The sequence below is a fragment of the Pteronotus mesoamericanus genome, unplaced genomic scaffold (assembly GCF_021234165.1).
Source record: "Pteronotus mesoamericanus isolate MK-2021 breed Mesoamerican mustached bat unplaced genomic scaffold, CSHL_Meso_final contig_90, whole genome shotgun sequence".
In the NCBI taxonomy this organism is placed as follows: Eukaryota; Metazoa; Chordata; class Mammalia; order Chiroptera; family Mormoopidae; genus Pteronotus; species Pteronotus mesoamericanus.
In genome coordinates this window covers 33,901,603-33,925,818 of record NW_026555277.1, presented here as the reverse complement: position 1 = coordinate 33,925,818, position 24,216 = coordinate 33,901,603, and the positions used below count along the sequence as shown (strand labels likewise).

At 44.3% G+C, this 24,216-nt stretch overlaps 1 protein-coding gene across 1 annotated transcript in view; it reads right to left on the bottom strand.

The window, feature by feature from the left end:
* Positions 1–9,431: 9,431 nt before the first annotated feature.
* Positions 9,432–24,216, bottom strand: part of MPPED2 (metallophosphoesterase domain containing 2) — a 157,953-nt gene continuing 143,168 nt past the window's right edge. Inside the window, exons 5-7 of the mRNA XM_054585970.1 lie at positions 15,738–15,853; positions 12,245–12,358; positions 9,432–9,633 (exon numbers count right to left, since the gene is read on the bottom strand). Coding sequence (XP_054441945.1) covers positions 9,515–9,633; positions 12,245–12,358; positions 15,738–15,853 — 349 coding nt within the window. The 3' untranslated portion in view covers positions 9,432–9,514. The remainder of the gene's footprint in view (positions 9,634–12,244; positions 12,359–15,737; positions 15,854–24,216) is intronic.

The window sequence follows — 24,216 nt, the reverse complement described above, 5'->3', positions numbered from 1 at the left end:
CCAGCCCTCTCTGGATTACAGATGTGCACTCCTGGTCCAAGGGTCAATTGCTTTGTATTCATTTCTTCTTCCAATACAAGATATTTATCATCAAACATTCTTAAATGAATCTACTGATACCTTTTCCTGTTTATACACATCGTGGCCAAAAAAATGTTATAGAATATAAACCATGGTCTACAAAAATCACTACAGAAGATTGAGACTGTGTTTTACAGGACAGCAGATGGAGCAAACACTAGCACTACTAATTTTCTTACAGGTCACTTGGAGGAAGCAGCTCATTTGTCTGATGGAGGTAGACTACTGTGGTTAAGGCTTTGGTTGGAGCATCTGTTGGCCCAACTCTGGACTGAACCTTATGTTAAGTAGAGTGCCTGACACAGAGTGGTCATGTGATAATTATTAGTTGCCTGGTGAATGGCTGTAGAGGTACAGATTTGCCTCCTTGACCGCAGGTTAACATTCCCCAGGTGCATGTTACTGGCCACTAAAAGCACCTAAAAAAATAATCCATTGAGTGTGCCATTCCACTTCCAAACCTCATTCCTAAAACAAGGACTAAAACAGAATCTCCATCACTTTAGATGAGGAGTAGAAACATTTCCTAACAACCTAAAAGAACTGTACACAGATTCAACTGAAGAGTGACAATGATAATTTCACATAACTTTCATATGAAAAAGAACTACATAAGAGAAAAATCTGGCCAACATACATCTCTGTCTAGAATGCCTCTAGATCAGCAATCAACAACAATTATTTGGGCGATATGAAAGGAGAATGCCTGTATTGAATTACTTGTAACGTTGGTCCAAAGTGGTGGTGATGAAGGGGTTCTTTAAATAGCTTTGAGAATGCTGAGCTTTAAAAACAGTAGGTGATGTCCTCAGCATCCCATCTAAGCTATTCACCGCAAATACGACCAACAGCCACAGAACTACTGGCATGGATATAAATATTCATATCAATAAATGGGATATTGCTGACTCTACAAGTATAGTTGGAATAGCCTGCCTATTGTCACTTCACTGGAGAGACATAATTTATTTCTTGGGAAAAGTCTTCTTTAAGAGTAACAGCCTCACAAGACAGTCTTCCATGTGCCACTGTGTTGATTTTGTTGGAAAAACCCCCATCACATATAGATTGCGGTGAGGGGGCCAGCTCTCCTCATCTCATATACAAGCCAGCACTCCTCATATTAATTAAACAAGCAGCCTACTCACTGGCTCTCTTTGTTCAAGGGTGTCCTGATATCTGAGAAGGCACACTCATCAATTCACAATTTCGAGAAAGTAAGTGATCCAAAGACATACAGAAGTCCCACCTATCGACCTGGGAAATCATTCAATTTTGGACCTAGATCTTTTGCTTTCTCTCCTTCTTATTCTCATTCCCTGACCCCCACCTCACCTTTTTAATTGAGTAAATTTCTCTGCATTATCTCAGAACTCAAAACATACTTTATGGCTATTCCTTTATTACACTTCACCATTCTTGGAAAGATGACCTATTAAATACAAATGCAAAAGAAATGCAATGCCCATCTACCACAGTTTCTGAATCTTCTCAGAACACACGGATCCCATTCATAAGATGTGAAACCAACATACTACTCCCACTTCAACTTGTTGTGTAACAACTAGCTCCAGATTTCTCATTTTGGTTATTCAGCACTTTAGAAAAGAATGTAAGAAAAATTCTTATCCTTCTGTATACCGTATTTCAATTCCACTGGTACCCAGAAATACAGTCAGTCAAGGAAAAGGGTTAATTTGTTATATGTTGGATATAGTATTGTTGAAGTAGACACACACGCATTCATTCACTCTTTCTCACTCACCAGAGATACTTTAAGGCAGAAACAAAGTATGATAAATGTGAGGAATGTCATTATTTTTCTTATTTCTATAAAATTGATTTTAACACATTTTCTCAGGGAAAATCCTCCAATTTATATTTTTCAACTTTTAAAGATAAGAACTAAGAAGGTACACATAGTATTTCAAATCTTGCAACAATTAATACTACAGAGAGGAGTACTGTGTTTAACTTAGGATCTCTGTACTCTCTACCTTCAAACCTTTTATCTTCATTATCACCATCATCTAAAAAGATAAAAACTGGGAGGAGTGGCCCCTTCTGGTGTTTGAATCAGCATGAGACCTTATTTAGGGAATGCCATACTCTCTGCCTCCTCTCAAAGAACCTTCAGAAGATGATAATTATCTTGACGTTCCTATTTATCTTCCATTTCTGATCTACTGATCCATGCACAACTGAGGAGGAGGGGCAGATATCTCTGGCATGGGAGATGGAGTTCAAGGAAGTGGGACGAATTGAAAGAAAGATGGGAACTTCACTGTGCACGTAATACCCTTTTGTTTCTAGTGTGTGAGTTCAAGAGAGCTCATGGGGGAATCTCATTGCTTTTTCAAATGCCCATACACAACATCAAAGGCCAAAACCTGGTTTCTACACCTCATAATCCAACACTAATGGTCATACCCACAGGAATGCAAGCTATGGTATCTGAGAGTTACAGACCACAATGGACCATTGGGCCAGCTCCCCAGGAAACACTGGTCAGGAGGATATCAGCACAGCCCCGGCCAAAGTCACCCTTCAATACAAGTTCAGAACAACATAAAGAAGTGCGCGCTCAGGGCAGTATGTCTCCAGGGAGCGATTTCAGATTCCACATAAGAGTAACTGGTGGCCTTGGATAAATCACTCCTCTCATTTATGTGCTGAATGGGAGAAAACAAGTCAACAACTGATGCATGCAAAAGCATTTGGAGGTGATGGATGGAGACATTATGGTGCATTTCGTCAATGGCATGCCATTAGAGAAAACCATTTCATAGAGTAAATTAAGAAAAACAAACCAGCTACGTGACACACTTGAAATTGCCACTGGCCGGACCGGTTTTCCTCCTGCAGGAATGAAGCTGCTTGGATTGACATTATCATTATCACTCAGGCTCCCTTTCCTAGGGTAGCTGCCTGTGCTTGTCTGAGACATATACCCACAGCCTGCACTTCCCCATAACGGTGGCCACTCACATAACCGCGGAAACCAGTGTATCACAGATCCTGGCTTTCTTCTAGTGCTGTCTTCAACTATTATTTAAATCTGTTAACGCTATTTAACTTCATGTGTCAATATTGTGTTTACTTCACCAAGTTATATAAATCTTTACTGGCAAAATCTGGGTCTTACAAACGAAGCTTACTAGTACAGCACTGGGTTTATAGTGTGCAGTAAATATTTGTTGATTTTATCTGTGATTAATTTCTCCTATCTTTCTCACATACCTCATTATTGTCTGCCAAACACTGATTAATTCATTAAGAAAGCATTGCTTCAGACCCAGATGCTGGGAATACAGAGACAGAAAACTTGGTTCTGACCTCAGGAAGCTCAGGCACACAAGCAACAATCGGACACCCTGGTGCAGGTAGAAGTATGGGGGGACGGGGAGGGAAGAACCAGATGTTGTTGTTCTGGGTACCTGCAGGGGAATTCAGGAAGGCTTCTAGGAAATAGGAGTCTCTTTAAGATTAAGTAGTTGTTAACTAGGCATTACAGCTGGTGTGTGAAAGGGCATGTTAGTGAGCCCAAGCATGGAGCATTGGGTTCCAAGTCATTTGCTATCGCAGGAGCTTCTACTGGCAAAGCTCAACCTATTCCCAAGGTCATCCCCTAAGGTCAGGGTAGAAACGGGCTATGAAATCACAGGCCCTTTCCCTCGATAAGCGGGCTCTGAGAGCATTCGGATGCACCTCATGGTAACTGCGGCTTCATAAAAATCAAAGCTGATTGATAGGAGCAGGCTCTCTGCCTTGGTGAGTTTAGTCTACCCGTGCTTTTAGTACCACTGCGGCTGTGCTTCCTAATGGAAATGCATTTCTCACTCTCACCAGTACCCAGATATAGATGCTCTCGGCTATAAAAGGCCATTTACCTCAAGATCTTTGTCTTGTAAGGCATCCCTAACTCAGGAAGGAAATGAGAAGGAGTTGAGAAGCACCCACCACAAATGTTTTGTCAGGTAGTTGAGAGAGAGAAAGAAAGAAAAATTTAAAGAGCTCAATTTATGTTTGGCTTGAGTTTGCAGCTCCATTACCCTGACTCAAGAGTCCAGTTCAAGGAATTCACTTTCTCTTGTGAAGGGCTGTAACGCAGAAAAAAAATAAGCTTTCTTTTTGCCAGGTTTTTTTTTCCCTTTAAGAAATTATGATTGACAGTATAATAAAATCTCCCATTTATTTCATAGCTCATTGGGCCCAGGACACTATTCATATTATCATCATCTCAACTCTGACAAATCCATTTGTGAGCTAGGAATTACTCCCATTATACAGGTATGGAGTCAGAGGCCGAGAGAAGGAAACCATCATGTCCAAGGTACCCAGATGGCAGAACCGGGATCTGAAAACAAGCACGCCTGATTCCAGCGCTGGGGGCTTTTACGACACTCAGTGCTTTCTAGACCAGACACACACGTATACGTTAAAACACATGACAAAGAGCTGTCAAAGTGCAGAAGCAGACAGAGTGGAAACCATGCACCCATCACTTTTAGGAGGAGCTGGGGGCCCATCAGAGTTGCTGTAGATGGACTGCTTGAAGGGAAAGTAAGCAAAACCTCATGGGAACACTCAGAGGTCAGATTCTGAGGTTTCTTTCAAATAATTTGGTTTAATAAGAATAATAAGCCACAGATATGTGGCTCGTTCTCTGCTGTAAAATCGCATTATCTGGCCAAACTGATCTCTCCATCCAAATACTCGGGCATGACAAGCTGCAAAAGCAGTTCATGCTCAAAACAGCCACTGGGAGGCTATCTCCTTGATTTGCTGTGTGACTGTGGTGGAGCCACTGACCCTCTCTGAACTTCTCATGAGCTGTAGAGGCTGGCTTCATTCAGGCAGCAGGAAAGAAGGAGGCTTCTCAGAGAGGCTTTTGAATCAGTGTGGTTTCTCTTCCTTGGAAAGGCAGGGTGGGGGCAGATAGGTAGAAGTGATATCCTCAAAACAAAGAGAAAGTAGTTTTAAACTTCTGGAACACCATGCTAGAGAGCTGGCATGCATGCAGTAATCCTGCTTCTTCATTAAGAAGTAGGAGAGCCCTGGCTGGGTGGCTCAGTTGGTCAGAGAGTCATGCTGTACACCTAAAGGTTGTGGGTTCAATCCCGGTTGGGGCTCATAGCTAGGTTGCAGAAATGATCCCTGCTTCAGGTGTGTACAGGGCTAGGGGCGGGGGCAGCAACTGATCAATGTATTTTTCTCACAACGATGCTTCTTTCTCTCTCTTCCTTCCTCTCTCTCTCTCTCTCTCTCTCTCTCAAATCAACAAATATAGCCTCGGGTGAGGATTAAAAAAAAGAAGTAGGGCAAAAAAACATTTTCCATTAAGAGGCTGACCTGCAGAAACGGGCCTGAAGCCTTCTGGGAAACCACCCACTAAGACTCAGATAAGTAGACTGTCCGGTCCTGAACCCTGAGCACACGGGCCTCCTGCCCCATGCTAAGCAGTGTTCTCAAATGGCTCAGCTCACAGTGCAACTGCAAACTGCAACTTAATTCACTTTGGTTTAATAATTAAACAAAAAGTACCTAACACTTCGAGGAAAGTGAGAATAGGGCAGGAAAAGATAGTGGGGAACCAAAATAATATGTGGATGTTAACTCTGTTGAAGCAGCATTTGCTTGCTGGATAAGGGCTGGGGAAGGGGGCCATTATTCTGGGCATAGCAAGTGTTTTATCTGCAACTGACAAATCCCAAATCCTGCAAGCTTCTGTTTCTCCCTACTTAAGACCTGGGTCACAGTATTTATTTACTTAAGTGATGGAGATGAAGGGAAGCTTAACTCTGGCCACCTGTCAGAATAACAGTAACCAGCCTCTTAAGGGGATTTCAGCGACCCCCAGGACCCAGCATCTTTATAAGACAAAAAGGGATTGGGAGAAAAGCGTAGGAGAAATAACTCACTAATTGAGCTTGCAGGAGGTGGTGAGCTGGAAGGTAAGGACTCCAAGGGGAGAGAGATGCTGAGATCCACGGGTGCCACTGAAAGCAACATGAAAGCAAACAGGCCCCTTCCCATTCTGAGATTAGAAGGGATTTTGCAATATGATACCCAAACTGAAAAGTCAGGCTCTCTTACCTGCCTCTTGCAAATGCCCTTGGGGTTCTTCATATTCTTATGAAGAGAGGTTCAGTCACAGTTTCCAAGAAATGCAAACAAAAACATTTTCTCAGAAATAATACCACCTGTGCTCTAGAGGGTGAGGAGTCAACAGACAGGTCCTGCCTGGAGAACCTGGAGGACCTGGAGGCAGCATGGGGACCTTGATTAACAAACACGCACGCACCACCTACTGGATGTCAGGCAGTGATCTCCAAAGATTAACTCATTAACGATGTACAACTTCATCATCACCCACACTTTACAGAGACGGTGTGCACCCTGCCAAAGGCAGCCCCGTGTTAATGGGAGGCGGAGCCAGGCTGGCAGGCACGCCGCCCCGGCTCCTGGCTCTCACCCGCGGTGCTGCGCTGCCAGCGCAGAGGAGGTGGTCCTGCGTGACGTCACAGGGCTACATTGCCCGTGCTGCAGCTGCTCCTACCGGAGGGATAGGAAATGCCCCATTATCAGTTTTATATCAGCTCTTATGTCTGCTCCAGAGGCAGGGTGATGCAAAGGGCATGAGTTAGGGAGTCAGAAAAACCTGGTTTTGAAACTTCCATTTTCCTAGGGAAAATTATTCAACTTTTGGAGCCTTCGTTGCTCATCTAGAAAGCGGGGCTTTATGTAACCTATCCCAGGGTTTTGTGAGGATTAGAAACAAAATATGAGACCTGTTCAGCAGAGTGCCTGGTAATGGAAAGACAGAAACTACCCAATTTGTAAAAATTATTTCAAAGGTTTTGTTTTAAGGCTCATTGGAGATAGCGGCAGGCCTTGGGACCGTCACTCCTGCCCCTGTGGAGGCAAGTCATGCCTATGAAGCGGTGAACCTGGACCAGCTGAAGGAAGCTCTGTCCATGAGCCAGTCTACCCTGTAGATTCTGCAGATGGGGCTGCTTCCTGCCCCCACACAATGAAAAGCAATTCTAGTAGGTGCTAAGCTTAATTAGTTTGTGTCCAGACGTGCTTTCAAGGGCTGTGCACGCATACTTGTCATCATGATCCGCCACCTGTTTCTGGAAAGCCTACATTTCCAGAAGTCTGAGCCTAGCTCCTCAGTACAGTAACTGGATGAATTTCCATTCAGTCTACCTCTCACTCCAGCTCTAGGAATGGGATTGAAGTCAACACCCTCTTCCGCTGATGGAGCAGGCGAGAGGAGGGTTAACTGCTCGCAGTAAGTCTTAGCTGCTCGCTATGTTCATGGGCCACCTGCGGGTGGGCAGCTGGAGCATCTCCTCCGCAAGCTCAGACAAGTGTCCACACGGGCTCTGAGTGGCACCCGAGACAACTATGACGGTCCGAGATGGTTATGTGTGTCTGAGCAGGAATTCTGGCCTAGAACATTCTTTCTATTTTGCTGGTAGTGAAATCAAGAATTTTCTCCTGGAATTACCTCAAAGAACCTGTTCTGGTAAGGAGAAAAGGAAGATGTGGGTGAATGCAGTCCAATGGCACCGAAATGCAGACTTTTGGGATACACTGCAGATTCATGGGCACGTTGCTTTTCTTCAATGGCTCTTTCCAGAGAAAATAAAAAAGACATAACATAGTTTTTCCCCTGTCCCACCTCCTGCCACCTCCTGGCTGCTACAGCATTTCAGTGGCACAGATCATTAAAAAACTAGTGAGGGGCAGATAACCGCTCCTGGGAAGAAGGAGAAGGGGTAGTGGTTGCCCTGTTTCCCAATGGTTCGCTGTCTCACCACCACACGGGGGCACAAATAGAGCGCCCAGCCTCCACCGCACAGGCACTCTGTTTCTATAGAAATGACAATGGCCGGAGAGAAATCTTCATCCTCTAAAATCTATGGTAAGATAGATGACAGTGTGATGGAAGGAAAGAGTACACTGAGTGCCGTATCGATCTACCTGCCAGGCCATGAATGGTGGGTAATAAAAATTTATTGAAAATTAGAAAAAAAAGTCACTTATTCTAATTCTTTTGAAAGGGAGTACTGATGTTGCATGTGAATAAATCCTCCCCTCCCCCAGGGCTCCGTCCCCACCCTCCCACCAGCCAACCCTCCAAACAGCACGGATTTAAAAATCTTGCAATTTTATTTGCATATAAAGGCCGCTAGATATAGAATATCACAATAAATTTAAAGAAACAACTGCTTTCCTAAATTTCATTAACAAGATAACATAAAATAGAATAAAGCTCAACAGCATTTACAATGGGAAAACAGAAATGACTATTTGCGACAATATTTTGTGCTAGCGAAGATTGCATCGACACACAGTGCAAAATGGGGGCAGGGAGAGGAAGTAAGAAGACAATTCAGGGTATTTAAATATAAAGGACAACTAAGCCTTATTTTAGTTAGCTTCCATTGCATCCATTAAAGTCTATACACGCCTGTAACTGTACCTAGATTGAACTCAAGCTCTTTAAGACCTTGAGTTCTGAGAGAATGTGTGAGCTCCTTCGGACTTCTGATGCCCAGCTATACGCATCCCTTCGCAGCTCTACTGTCCTTGGCAATATTAAACTCCTAACTTAGTTATAATACACAAAAAAATACTTATATATATAAACCCATATTAAAAAGGAGTCTGCACACTCATTTTTTTTTTACTGCACGAAATACCTGCTCTTGACAGATTCCGTTTCCATATTTTTAAAGCTAAAATAATTTAAAAGAAACAAACAAACAATGAGACCTTGTATAACCACAGTATGGATCTCACGAACTGAGCCATCCTTTGAACGAGGGCCATTCCCTTCCCTTGACACAACTTTCTTTATAGTGAGAATGTGAAGGGAAGTCTTTTTCCACGCCGATTTTTGTTGAAAAGATTACTATAAATCCGGGCCACGTCTGCAAAAAAGAAGTATTACCAAGAAAACAACAACAAAACATCAAAAAATAAAGCAGTTCAAACAATACTCTTAAACAGCTGTGCAAATCTGGTTGGTTTTTAAAACACTGCCTACCTGTTTCTTTTTTTCTTTTTCTTCCAGCTTAAAGCATATTAAAATAAGACTTTAATCACCTTTTAAAAAGAAAGCTTGGCTGTCCTTTGGTGAACACTAACAATTTACAATGGCGTGGCCTTTGAGAAAACAGAAGTCATTTTACAAATTCACAATGCTCCTCTGATTTCAAATGGATACCCCATTTAAAAAATAATAATAATAAAGAAGAAGCACAACCTCTAGCATCATTTTTTTTTTTTTTTGTTCCAGCAATTTACAAAAAGAACTCACAGGATCTGGAAATAAACAAGTAAGAGAATGTAAATTTATAATTAGAAAAAATGGCAGTTTATAGACCTTCCCTCACATTCCAACTGGGTATTCAGAGCTTCAGGAACCCTGTGGGTTTGGAAGGTCAAATATAATTGGAGGGTTGGTCGGTTGAAAGCTGACTGTACACGTTGAGGCATTGATGTACGTTGTGTAACCGTCGGTCATAATGCCGTAACCTGTGGGGAGAGAGTGTCACGCTTACTGTAACATATACAAGTAACAGAGACTCGATGCAGGGCCATCAGGCAAGGAAAACAAACAAACAAAAAATCTCTGCCAGTGGGTAGTGAGATGAAATTCAGTGGAGCCTCCCCAGACATAACAGCTTTCAGAAACAGCCTTCTGGTTTTATTCTACTTTCTTTAGAGGAAGAGTCCTCTACTTCAAAGAAAAGTGCTTCCTGTCTCCTTATTTAAATACTAGATCTGTCAGTGAAAGGCTGTAAAATGTCTTTACTAGTGCGAATATAAAAAAATTTTCTCCCCTCTTTTTAAAAGATAACTGTCATTTCAAAGCTCTATGGTAACCATTGCATTCTAGGGGACAGAAGGAGTAACATAAACTCAGGGACACATGTCCAAACCCCAAAGAGTGTTTGGATGAATGGAGGAGGGCTGAGCGTTGCATTGGGAGCTAGGAGACAAGGATGCTCAGCGCCTTATCTATGAAATAACATCTAAACTGCCTCAATGAGAGCTAACAAGAGCTAACAGTAAGCGATGTTATCTTCCTTGAACTGTGTGGCTTTGAGGCTGAATCCCATTTCATTCAAAAGAATAGAGTAATCAAACGTCCAAGTGATTTGGAGAAACATCACCCTAGGACACTGCTTTCTAAGCTTACCTGGACACTGGATCAAGCAAAAACACTTCCCATAGGCAGTATAAATCTCGTGTAACCTATGGGAAGAAAGCTAAGAAAGTTTTTCTGGGTCTTTGGTATGTATGATCCTTTTATGATTTTTAATATGTTGTATTTCCAGCATGGTTCCAAATTTGCATACTTCCTTGGATACCCTGTTTGCCTTAGAGCCTCTGCAATTAAGCTTGTACTTCTATGTTGGTATCCGGTTCTGTGGCACAAAAAAAATATATCCGTGAAAAAATAAAATTTCCAGGATTTATGGAACTAACTGATAAGGTTTCCCCCCTACCTTCCAAATTGCTAAAATTTCTCCAAGTAAGCCTGTGGAGAGCTTAATGAGGGTGAATGGAAAAATCTCTTAAGAAAAGAAAAGAGGCATTTAAAACGTGCACTGTTTAGTTCTGGGGTCATACAGTCTTGTTATCTCCCTCCATCAGGAGGCTGGTATTTGCCCTCTCTCTGCCCTCTTCAGCTGTCTTAAGCGAATAAAATTGAGACAAGTTTATTTGAATATGATCTCCTCCCTTTTAAGCAAGTTTATTATTTTGGGACTTCAGTGGAATTCCCCAATTGTCTGGCTAGTTTAAAGCTAATTAATGATTAAAAAAAGAAGATGAAATGCAAACCTATGGGAGTGCTGCAGGAATTCAAACCTGAGAGCTGTCCTGAGAAATGCTGCTTAGACATGCGCTCTCCCCACCTCAAATCATGCACCATGCCTCAGAGAAGTGCCCTCCTTTGCAAGGGGTCCAGCTCAGCTAGGTCAGGAAGACACCACTCTTGGGGAGCAGCACCCCTGCTTTTTATCCACGCAGCTGGCACCTGCGCTTAGAGCTCGCTTACTCTCTCTGGCCTCAGTAGGATGATTTCCAATATGCTCTTTATTCCCTGCCTAAACCAGGAAGCCTCTGGATTTGTGGGCTTTGAAAAGCAAACTATTTTTTTTTTTTTGCTTCATCAGGTATATAAACCTAAACCCCTCAAATGCAGATTCATAAATTACTTTAGAGAACGGCTATAAGCAGGAGATGGAGAGAATAGGGCAGCCGCCTACGTACACACACGCGCTCCACACATGCATGCACCTGAGAGAGTCCGGCAGGGCCAGAAAACGGAGGCTCGCCGAAGGGGTCTGTCCAAAGGCCCCTGGTTTGTAAAAGAGAGGACATACAAAACCTAGAACCCTGCGGCTTTCCTGGGAGACTTTCAGGTTCTGTGAACTTGACTCCGGCTTACTGTGAAAGGCAGAAAATGGCAAGTAGACGAGTTTCCCTTTAGGGGAGGTTTAATTATTCTGTTTAACCTCAGCCGGAGCTAACAGTGTTGATGATTTCTGAGAAGTCTGAAATGGTTTTCTGAGGTTAGTAAAAAAATGTCTACATGCAAATGTATAGGTTCCTGCCACTTTTATTATACTGCATGTCCAAAGTTGTTGTTTGAAGAGTGTCTTGCCTTCCTGGGTCTCTGTGTGCATTCTATATGAGGCACAGTATTTAGAGGTAGGGAGAGGCCATAGGAGTTACTTAGTCTACTATCCAGGCCATTTCTTACAACACCCTTGAAAAGAAAATTTGTCCTGTATGACTTCACAGCTGTTCTACAGCAGTGGTTATGAAACATTCCTCATCAGATCCTTGAAATTCCAGAAGCTGCCTGGGGCAGTACCAGGCTTTCTATAAGGTGGGTCAGACCTGGTTCCCACTCTCCAGTCTGTTTAAAATAGAGCAGCTCCATATAAAATATTTATCAGCATTATGTGCAGGTGTTTCTCCCAACATTTTATCTGATGGAAGGGCTCCACTGGTAGGAAGAGATTAAAAACTACTGCTCCAGTTCCTCCCGGGATAGCAAAGGTCCCGACTGTGGAATGGGATCATGGGTAAATGACACAACATGTCATGAGCTCCTTTCTTCTGCTCTTACCTTCATGAATTCCACCAAACACATGGAGCTTGGGTCGGACTCGCCTCTGGACTGTGTTTAAAAGCTCCACGCAGCCCACTCTTTGAAGCTCCTTTGGAACCCAGTCTCGAAAACCTAAGGGCAATATGCAATCAATACTCTTAATTTTCTTTCTTCAGGTAAGGTTTCATTTAGACTTTCAGGAAGCCATAACTCACAGAAGGTTTATTACATTATCTGTAATCCTAGCCTCTCCATTAAAGCTCACAATGGCTTTTAAGGAACTTTTCACTCGTCACTTTGTCTTCTTTAGGTTCTTGAAAGTTTTTTCTTTGGGGTTTCCATTTTTTTCTTCCTGTTAATTAACATTTTTTTTTTTTCCTGTAAGGGATTTGATTTATTCAGCCACGGGTTTCAAATCTTCTTCATGGGCCCAATGACATTTATTCCCGGCAGTCCCATATTACCTCTTTCTCTCCCAATTTAGTTACTTTTCTTTTTTATTATACCTTTCTGATAGCAGTTTACTTCCAAGAAATTCAGAGAAGACGGTTTGGGAGGGGCTGCCGGCAAACCAGCCATACGATACCTTGCCCTCTTTCGATATAGCAACTCTTAACCCTTGGAGCTTCCCGATGACCAAAGCTTGGAAATGCCAAGTTCCTCCTTCAGTCCCCTCTCTAGTGGTAGGCAACAACGGTGACCTCTTGGTGGCATGCAGGAAGCTGGGGCTAATTGACTACCTTCATGTGAAAGCCACTTAGTTCTACACTTAATGCAGAAAATCCATAAAAACTGACATCAATTATAGCAAAAGTCAGCTATCTGAGTGATTATGGTCCAAATGCCTCAGCAGGATGGGGTGTAAAGAAGGCAGGTGGGACGAAAGGCTAAATCATCATCAGTGGGAATCTATCCCGTAGCTCCATTAGGTGATTCCTACTATTTAGAAATGATCGTGCAGAAAGAGACAGGCGAGTTCATCCCACTTTGGCGAGACTGGAGAAATGAAGATTTAGCATCTCTGTAAAGACACGTCAGCTGCCGTGTGGGGAATAATGGCCAGAGAGTGTGGGAAGAACATCAGACGGAAGTGGGGGCCTATAAAAATCCAACCAGGGGTTTTAAAAGTGTTAATTAGAGGAAAAAAAATCCTTAGTCCATAGTAATTGGCATATTTCCTCATGGATGTGTTTTTCTTGAAGGGGGAAAGTATCTCATCTTATATGCAGTCACCAGAGAAAGCATCTTGCTCATTCCGTAACAGTCAAGTCCCATGGCTCGACGGCTTCCCTTCCCAGAAGGGGCAAATTCAAGGCCAATCCCACCGCCCAAGCCAGCCTTTTCTTAAGAATCCCAGTAATTGTACTGACTGAAGTTTGGCTTTATCTTATGAAAACTTTGCCTTATCTTTTATTTCACAACTCCAGACCTTACTGTGCTCTATGCACAGACACTAACTCCCTGGACATTTCATCTTTACTATTTACAAAGAGAGAGAGGGTAGTCTCCTCTGTAAGGATGTCTGAATTCTTCAGAGGCTAGAATTCAGACTTAACCATTATTACCACTTTTTTTTGGTACCAAAATTAATTACTTGATGAAGTCTGTGAATCAATCGACCAGTGCAAAAGTTATATTCCAAATAATACTTCAGGCATGTAAATGTTTCTATGCTGAGGATGTCCAAGTCCCTTATACAATAGTAAACATCCTACGGGGAATCATGCCTGCACCCAACCAGGCTGCTCAGAGAAAGTACCCACTTGGCTGGGATGCCATCTCTGGAGGATCTCAGTAGGTGGCTGTGCTGCAGAATATTTCACCAGCAATTTAAAGATTCAGTCTCTAATGATTGCAAAATAGGGAAGTGAAATTAATTATGACTTGATAAAGATTGTGGATACATAAAATCTTTTAAAACAAGGGTTGGGTCTGGGCTGGTGTGGATCAGTGGATTGAGCACCTGCCTGCAAAACGAAGGGTCACTGGTTCGATTCCCAGTCAGGGCACAGGCCTGGGTGGCAGGCCAGGTCCCCAGTAGGGGATGTGCGAGAAGCAACCAATCTGTTTCTCATACACTGACGTTTCTCTCACTCTCTTTCTCCCTTCCTTCCCCTCTCTCTAAAAATAAATAAAATCATAAGTAAATAAATAAAAAAAACACAGAATGGAGTGATATGGGTTAAGTAAAGAAAGTATGGGGACAACGATTCCTAAGTGATGAAAATATCCAGAAGTGCTGCTCTTGTGCAAATCTATAGCTTCCCCATCTGCAACAGACCTGGCCCCCTGCTCTTAGTTTCCCTGGCATTAAAATGTGCCAGCGTGGCTCAGGCCCTGGTCCTCCCCCTTCCGCTGTTTCTTTGTGCCACTCAAGAGAATCTTCCGTGTGAGGCAGGAAAGCAGCACTTAGTGGTTTGGAGGGGAAAACATCTACACAGATTAAATTCACATTAGGGGATGAGAGTTCGACTTTTTATTTTTCAGGCTTGCGTAGGAGGAAAGAGACATGGATAATAACCCCAAACCACTGGGAAAAAAAGAGTGTGAAAATAATTTATTTTTGTATGAAGTGTTTTCCCCATCTCGCCAAATCCAGATGATTGAGAAAATTTTCTAGTACGTAAAAATGTGTTACGAGGGTAGATTTCATGGTATGTGTTTTTTACCACAACTTAAACAGAGAGAGAAAGAAAACTTTCCTACTGAAAGTGCAACATCTGAGTTTCCTCAGCACCCCTGAGTTTGGCCAGGGAGGGTCCTGGCATAACAGATATGAGGAGATGGGCGATCAAGGCGGTAGTCATGCTTGGAAAATATTCTGTGGCTAAGTCAAGCCACACATGAATAACTAGAAGACCATTATATAAGGCAAATAATCACCTTTCAACCCATAATCTGGGTAATGCAAGGCAGCCTGGAAGCACACTGGCAACCTGAACCTGGATGCAGGTTCCATATATCTATGAGTATCTTTAAGTAATATTCAGTGTTAAGTCCTTATTTAACACCTTAGCTAAAAAAGAAAAAAAAATCCTTTTCTCACATAATCAGCACAATTGTTAAAACTTTAAAGATCTCCCAGGTTACACTATGATACGGAAAAAAAATGAGCTCTTTTGAACAAAAGTTTCCATCATTCCACTGCCAGGCATAAGTCCTGTGATTGGGAGGGAGGTCCCTGTCTTCCTTCCATCCTCCACCCTCTTACGCCAAAGTGAATACGTTCCTAAAATAAATTATCAAGCTCAAAAGACTGTGGTGCTCCATACTCATTTGATTTTCCCTGACTTGACTAAATCAAAAAATTTAATTTCAAGAACACCTGTAAGCCCAGCAGAACTGCTGAGTTTAATTATCATACTGGGTTTCTTTAAAGACACTGACACTTTTCTTTTTGTATCCACTTTTTTTTTAAAGGAAAATGATTATGTACCCAAAGCATTTATTCATTATGCTTGGGAAAAAAAGGCATCTCGTATGACAAAAGGACAACCTTTGCTTCACTTACCTAGAGGAGGTCCGTGCGTCATGAGAATGTCGATGCCCTCAGGGATGAGGTTCCATTTGTCCAGCAGAGACTGACCTCTGGGCAGGTTAAAGCCCCATCCATTAAACCACGGGGTCCTTGGGGGAAGATAATGCACATGGTATCAGGCCAGCAGAGCCTCATTTCTGCCCTGCAATATTTCTCCCTCGCACATTTCCCCCACCACTTGTGTTGCTCTCTTTTCTCTTTTTGAGAGCTGGCCCTGGCGGCGGGATACTTTTTTGTTGACTGCTTCAAAACCAATCCATCGGAAAGCAAGTGCGCAGCTTGTGAATTGTTCCGCTAGAAAGGGGCACAAGCACCTTGGCAGTGGAGACTTTCCCAGCCGACTTCTATCAGAATCTTAACAATGCTTTGTCTTCCCCCAAATCTCAGGGTTTCCGAAAAGGCCGAGCCCAAATCCCAAGCCATTTCCACCCTTCCTGTAGTGCCTGAGAGCTAAGAAATTCCATCATACGCCCTCTTCCTCCCCATCACCGTGGGATGGCTTCCCCAGAAAGATTCTCGCTAACGTCCTCGGAGAAAAAGACAAGTGCTCCGAGGGCACGAGCCTCTGGACGTGGGGAATACCCTGGACTGAGACTGCGGAAGAAAATATGGGGGCTCTGAAAGGTGAGATGGAACACAGTAAACAAAAGGCCACTGTGGAGTTTCCCTCCTGTCACCAAAAGGAAGATTCCTGGGGACATCCCTGGTCATTCCAGAATCTACTCTCCTGACAGTGAATGTGAGCATTCCACCCCCTTAGGAACTCCTGCTCTAGAAATTAGGTTTTGCGATCAATGCTTTGGGGTCTATGCCCATCCAATGAACGTTTCTAACTGGAGTTGAAAAATGTCTCTACCATTTCTAGTAACGAGAGTGATCAATTTTCCTCTACAAATACGATGGGGCTACATTACATCAGAACCAAGCAGTTCAATGCTGTCTTAGTCCCAAGTATCTAGCTATAATCATTATATTTTGAAACTGATTCTTCTGTTCTGCAGGAAAGGTCCAATTTGTTATGGCATACATATAAAAGACAAGTTCATCAGTGTTCTGGTCTAGGCCTTTTTCTTTCAACTTAAGCTGCCCTTTCCATGCCTCCTGAAAGAGGTGACCTTGTTGGCGAGCCAGGTCACCTGGTCAGTCACAGCTAATTAAACAAGGTGCATTCTTATTTAAAGCCAATCATGGCCCAGAGTAATCAGATTCTCTCAAGACTCTGAACTCAGAAACACTGACCCAGCATTCATTTGGGGGTGGACATGTGTGGTCAAGGCCAGAGGGGAAAGAGTGGCAACTGAAGAACAAGGGAAAATCCACATTTTTGTTCTCAGTTCTCGCTGAGGTTGGAGAGAGAAAGTTCCAGGCATAAGAGACTGTGTAGTCCCAGTCAGAAAAAGAGAATCCCTAACTGCTCTCCAAGTCCCTAAGCCACCCTCAAGAAGCTTACTTGTGATAATAGTAGTAATGTACAGTAATAATAATTATTAAAGCTATTATTTATTGAATGCTTATGTCAAGGTGCTATTCTAAGCACTTTATTGGTAGTAACATATTTAAACCTCACAAACTTATGATGTGGGTACGATTATTAATCCCATTTTACAGGCAAGAAAACTGAGGCACAGAGAGGTCAAGTGAACACAACCAACAAATCGGATATAAACCCAAGCACGCTGGTTGCAAAACCGATACTCTTAACCACCACGCAATTCCTCTTCTTTTTTATATTTACCTGCATTAACGCAGAGCTTTCTCACCCTCCATGAGCCTCTTCTGTACCCTTTCAAGTTTGAATGCCTTGTTGCTTGAAGCCAAATGAGCTCTTAACTGGAATAATATATCTACGCTGTGCGTCTGAAATCCAGCAATAAGATGATGTAGTGGACGCCAATGGTTTTTGCCTGCTCAGTTCTTTCCTCTTTCTTTCCGTAACGGCATCCAAATTTCCTCTAGGAAACCTTTCCCTCTCCAACTCAGTCTGCGTGCTCTGGTAAGGCTGCCTTATTCCCGCTCTAGAATGAAACATGGATGGCCTCTCCCTGGACAGAGATTGGCCTAGGGATGTACGTATGACCCCAACCAGGCCAATGAAAGTCAACTTCAGGATTTTGCTGGTGCTACCTAAAAAGAAGTCATGGTTTCCTCTCTGGGATCCGGAGTCTTGAGATCTGTGTGAGCCTGGAATTGTCTGGGAGCTACCTTTGCCACCATGCAGGTACCCTGGTCTTGAAAATCAACCCATCACAAGGAAAGCCAAGAAACGAAGTGCCCTGATGACCCTGTTGGACGTCCAGCTGTACCTGAAGCCAATCACATTTTCCTTCTAAGTCCCTAAGCTGGAAAAATCCTTCCCTTTTTATTAGTCTGAGTTAGATCCTGCTTCTTGCAACTGCAAGAGTCCTAATACATACAATTATTGCATTTAGTATAGAAATGACTTATGTACCTATGGTAGGCAACGATCTCCCGCCACCCCCAAGATGCTTATGTTCTAAGTCTTGGAACCTGTCAATATGTCACCTTGCATGGTAAAGGGGAATTAAGGTTGCCATGGAGTTCAGGAGCTAATCAGCTGATCTTAGATTAGGGAGCATGTCCTGGATTACCTGGGGAGGCCCAAGGCAGCCACAAGCTTCCCTGCAAGTGGAGGAAGGAAACAGAAAAGGAGTTCGGAGCAACGCAGTGTAAGAAGGACTCGACCTGCTGCTGTCGTTGGCTTTGAAGCTGAAAGAAGAGAACACGGGCCAAGGAATGTGGGCAGCCTCTAGCCGCTGGAAAAGATGAGGAAAGAAAAGGAATCCTCCCACAGAGCCTCCAGAAAGGAACACAACCCTGCTGACACCTAGATTTTAGCCTAATGAGCCCCCTGTCAGAATTCTGACCATCAGATGGTAAGATAATAAGTATGTGTTGTTTTTAAGCCACGGAATCTGCCGTGATTTGTTGCAGCAACAACAGAAAGTGAACACAGTACCTAACGCGTCTGAGCTGGCTATAAAACTCAGAGACTGTGAGTGGCACTGACCTCGCAGGGCACGCAGCCCGTGTTTAATCAGCACAGCCCTCCCACAGCCACACTGCCTTGCCCCGTTCCATACGATGCTTTTGGTTTCCTCTGAGGAAAAGGCAGCACTTGCTTTCTTATTCCAGGTTGCCTGCCGGGGGCGGGGACGGGGGCAGGGAACCAGGCATCGCAGGCATGGGGATAGTGCCAGGTAGACCTGTCTTCTTAGCCTCCCTGCCTTCAGAATCGAAAACATTTTCATTAGAGTCTGAAACAGAACTTTCCCTGTTTGCAATGCCCATCCTTCCTCTTCATTTTATTGTACAATGACCCCTTTCCATGATTTGTCTTACAAGCAAAAAGAAAAAAAAAAAAAAAAAGGCAAGTTCAGAACCCAGTGAAAACTCAGTGAGCATTTTGGCAGGGGAGAGAGAAAAATAAGCAAAAACATCTGTTTTCCTAGATTTTGAAAACAAGCTTCTGGGCCTATGGTTCCTGTCTGAATGGCAAATAAAGAAGGTTTGAAAGAGTCCCAAGCACACCCACGTAGCTGGTACAATGAGGGGCTCTGATTTCACCGCCAGGGTCTGCCCGAGGGCAGTCGGCCTCTGAACCGCCAGGACGGCCCAGGGGCGTCCAGCGTCAAAGAAACAGGACTTCAGTTTTTCAGTTTCCCCTCAAAGAGTGTTCTCTCAGAAACTCACGGCCCGATTCCCCCAGGAAATGCTCAGTGTTATAACTTCACTGTAAAAGATTAAGACAAGCCCATGGTCTATAGACACCCCAAATTTCCCTCGGTTAATGTTAAGCTTGTGACAAAATCCAGAAGTTTCCAAGGGTAAACTTTAAAAATGCCTGGCTTTTACTCTGACTCAAACCTGTAGTTGTAGGAGAGCAACAGAGAGGTTAAAATGTAGGAAAGGGAAGATTTATCAAGTCCCCGATTTGTGTTACATTGGGGTTTCGCACAGACTATTAAATTTAATTTCTCACAACAATTTTTAAGCTACATATTATAAGCTTTATTTTTAGATAAAAAAGTTTAAGACCAGTAACATCAAATAACTTGTAAGCTCAGATCTGAACCCAGATTTCCTTGCTCCAAAGCCTGTGTTTTTCCTTTGCACAATGCTGAACTAAAGTCTCATAGCTCAATTTCAGTTCTGGCTCTCACTTACATAAAGTAAAAACAGGGCTGCTCCATACAGTCTCTTAGGCTGTGCACTGTACAACCCGGAAGACACCACGACATCATGTGATTGAGGTGGCTCTTAGTGGAAATGAAGAGTGGCCCTGACCGGGTAGCTCAATTAGTTAGAGCACTGTCCTGATACGCCAAGGGTGCGGGTTCAATCCCAGGTCAGGACAAACATAAGCAGCAACCAATCAATGCATAAAAACAACAAATCGATGTCCCCGTATCTATCTTCCTCTGGCTCACTCGCTCTTAAAACAAACAAAATACCTAAGTGTGCCTTCAACAATGTTGCCATAGCTTTTCTGGGACGTTTTCTGTTCCTCTGTATCCTCTAGATAAGGCCTTTTCTACAAGACAGTGGCCGGGCAATGGGAAAAGCAGCCTAGGGACAGGTTCCAGAATTCTCCCAGCCTGACATAATATTGTAAACGGGGCATACAGAAGTTGGCAGACCTGTGTGTTAATTCTCAGTCTGGTATCAATTCACTAACTCACGTGGACCTTCACTGAGAGAAGGACCCTCAGTGGGCCAGTTTCCTCTTCTGAGAACTGAAAGAGTGGGTGGATTTTTTTACTGGATTTCAGGATTGTTTTTAGGTTGCAGGTATTGTACGCAGAAGCCCGTACCCAAAGCAGGCACCTGCAGGGCGCCCTTGCTGGGGGCTGGGGAGAAGGAGCTCTGAGTCTGCTTGCTCACTCAGCGCCGCCCCCGCCCCCCCGCTTTCTGACCTACACCTCTGAGCACAACAGGCAAAACCTGGCCCTTGATGATCTTCCTATGATCCAGAAACCCTAACGTTCTAAAAGTCTGCGCAGACTATCAATGTTCTGAGTAAATACTGTGAATTGCTTTCAATGAATTACCTAAATTGCCTTTAAGGGACCGAGCCCAGTGTGGGAGAAATAAGTACACAGAGAGAGACAGAATGTGTCAGCATCAGTGAATGATGCTTTGCCCAGTGGAGTTTCAACCTGAAACATGAAACCCCAGCAGTGAGCCCATCAGGGGTTCACTGAAAAATATGTGCCGCAGTCAACCGCCCAACCTCCAGAGCCCACAATGGGTTTTGTTCGGTAGCAACAGGGGTCAGGGGGAAAAGGAGGAGAGGGGAATCCAAGGGAACAATGTCTATTGCCTCCGCCAAGGACTTCATAATTAGCTGTGACTAACAAATGCCACATGGGAACCAACTTGTAAGAAAACATCCCACAAAGCACCCTATTGCCAGTGGGCCAATCGGAGCCCGTAACCCATCGCCTTACAGAGAGGGATTAGAAAACCTTGGAAGGAAGGGAAACATTTCAGCTGCCTGAAGCTGCTGGATGGAAGACTCAGATGGATGGAAACTGGGGATGCTTTCAAGGTGCCCTCCCCCTTGCTCTCGGAATTAGAGGCACTTGGCCTCTCCGGGCTGAAAGTCAGGCGCAGGCGCTAAGGGAGTTCACAGAGGCAGAACTTGTTTCAAACAATGTCAATACAAAACAGGTTTTCTGTGTGGAAGCAGGTGGAGATGAAATCACAGCAAAGGTCATCTGTGTTTGCAGTACACGGTGCTGTGGGCAGCAGGGCGGTGCCGGACCATAAATCCTAGGCTTGGACAGGTGAATGGCTGTTTACTTCCCTACCAATTTCAGTGGGGGCTGGGCACGCCCCAGGAAAGCCGGATTTGGAAGCAAGAACTTGGTGCTTGTTCAGCTCAGATGGGCTGCTCATGTTCACAGCCCTGGTGTTGGCCAGTGTTACAAATACTCCATGGACGGAAGGGTCCTGGGAAGGCTATGTCACAAAGACTTGGGACTCTTATATTTATTTTATTTTTTTATCCTCACCCGAGGATATGTTTATTGATTGGAGAGAGAGAGAAAAGGGGGGAGAGAGAGAGAAAGAGAGAGAGAGAGAGAGAGAAACATTGATCGATTGCCTCCTGTACGTGTCCCAACCGGGGACTAAACCCACAACCTAGGTATGTGCTCTGACTGCGGATCAGGCCCACAATCTTCTGGTGTACAGGACTCTTATTCATAGTCTCCTAGGTGCCTCCTGCAGAGATAATGGTTCGGAAGGCCCAGGTGGGTTCCACTGAGGTCTGCCTGGAAGCTATGAAGGAGAAAATGCAAGGGCTCACATACCAGACCTAAGAGCTGGTGTTCTGGGCATGCCACTTAGAGGTATGAGAACCTCGGAGTTCTGTAAGAGTTAGCCATTCTCGTTTTGTAGATAGTGGGTATGAACACAGATTGTGGAGTCCAAGGACCCATGTTCAAGTCCCAGGTCTTCTACTTGCTGGCTTCTTGGAGTCTCAGCCACCTCATCCTTCAAATAGAAACAGAATATCTGCCTATGTGGATAAAGTGAGGTAATGTATATAAAACTTTTGGCAGACTACTGCCATAAAGTGTTAATGTACAGCTTTTAATTTATGTATGATATATACTAGCAATATGAGTGCAGGTATACACACACACACACACACACACACACAGTTGCTCACGTTACTTTTTCTCTTTAGAATTTCCCAAGCTACAGCTCATCAAATCATAGACATTCTACCTTCAGACTTTTTGAAAAGCCCCCAGTGAACAGGCAGGCATTACTAGATGGCCGCACAGACCCTGATTTCCTCCTGCTGATTACTTATTACAAGGCACTCCCTCGGTCCCCTTCTGAGTGGAAGTTTTTCAGGGAGGCGCTCGCTCGCTGGCTGCCTGGCTCAGTCTCGCACAGACAATCCTGCGGAATGTGAGCACACAGGGCAAAACGGTTAGTCAAGGCTGCTTAGCCAGCTAGTACAGGTGGTTGAGTTTTGACAGGAACTTAAATCAGGGAAGTTCAAGGAAGAAGGTTACTTTGGGTCTTTGGAATATTTATAATAGCGGGGTCGGAGAGGTTCACTGGAGGAACTGACAAGCTACTTTTTAATGACATCACTGCCGCCTGGCACCTCCACGAAGCAAAACCCAGACTCTGGGAGCTGGTGGGCTCCCACTGCTACTTTCTTTTCTAAATGGTGGTGGCGTTTCAGAATGGCAGCCTCCGCCAGGGCTGGCAGTCCCGGTCGCCACGGGCCCTTCCCTGACTGCTCGTCACCAGGTCCAAGAGAGGCTAATTTAACCACCGCTGGTTAAAATCACACCGCACTTCACAGCGCCTTTCACATGCCATGAAGCTGTCATGATAATTCTTGATCCCTAGCTCACCTGACAGCTCAGCCCTCCCTTGACTGCAAAGCTTCCCATCAGTTAGAAAGAGCAGTTTCCCTGGCACCAGATGTGTCTCCCTGAATATCCAGATGAAAGGCAGACACCTGGCCCGCTCCCCTCCTTGCCTCCATTTCTCTTCTCAGCTCTGCAGGGCCAGCCTTCTCTCCCCAAGTCCCTCTACTTGGCAGCCTGGGAGTTACTTGTCCATGCAATTAAAAAGATGTCTTGCGCTGGCCGACGGAGGCACTTCGCATCTTGTACAGCAAAGCAACACGCACACCAAATGACTAGGAGAGGGAGGGACAGCTTAACTTCAGGGCAGGATTTACACCCCTGTGCAGCTGCCTGGCCCCAACCGCAGGAGGCTCAGCTGCCACCAAAGGGCAGTGCCGCTTCTCTCGCACCAGCTGTCTAGTCCCATCTCTTCACTATGACTTTGTAACTTGGCCTTCCGTCGTGAGGGCCCTGGGATGAAAAGAGATACTGTTTTGATAAAGGGCAAGTCAGGGTGAAATGATGTGGTCTGTATGCCGTGGACAGGACAGAAGCAAATCCTACCTGAGATAATCACCCGAGACCCATGAGCTAGGGACAGGGACTTCGTAAACCAAGGCAGCACACGCTCCGGTCTTTACACACATGCCAATGGTGTCTCCTTTCTTGTAACTAATAAGGAACAAATGTCAGAATTAAGCCTCTGTCGCCCATTCTCCCTTCCTCTGCTGCAAAGGAGATGATGTAAGCAGAGTTTGCTTTAGGAACCAAGGGGAAAAAATCGCTATGACCTGTTTTTGAACTCGCTGTGCCCTGAATTATTAAAAATAACAGTGTCTGCCTGGCCCTCCCAAGCATACCTGTCTTTAATCTTAAAACAAGTTCATAGCAGGAAGAGGAAGATTTCCAACCCCTTTCCTTCCCATAGGAATGTGAGGGAACGCGCGCCCATCCATCATGCGAAGAGCAGGACTGCCGTCTGGGTGGGCAGGTGAAGCAGAGGCGGGCCGTGCCTTGGCGCTTCCAGGAGCGCCTCTCTGTTCCGTGGCCGA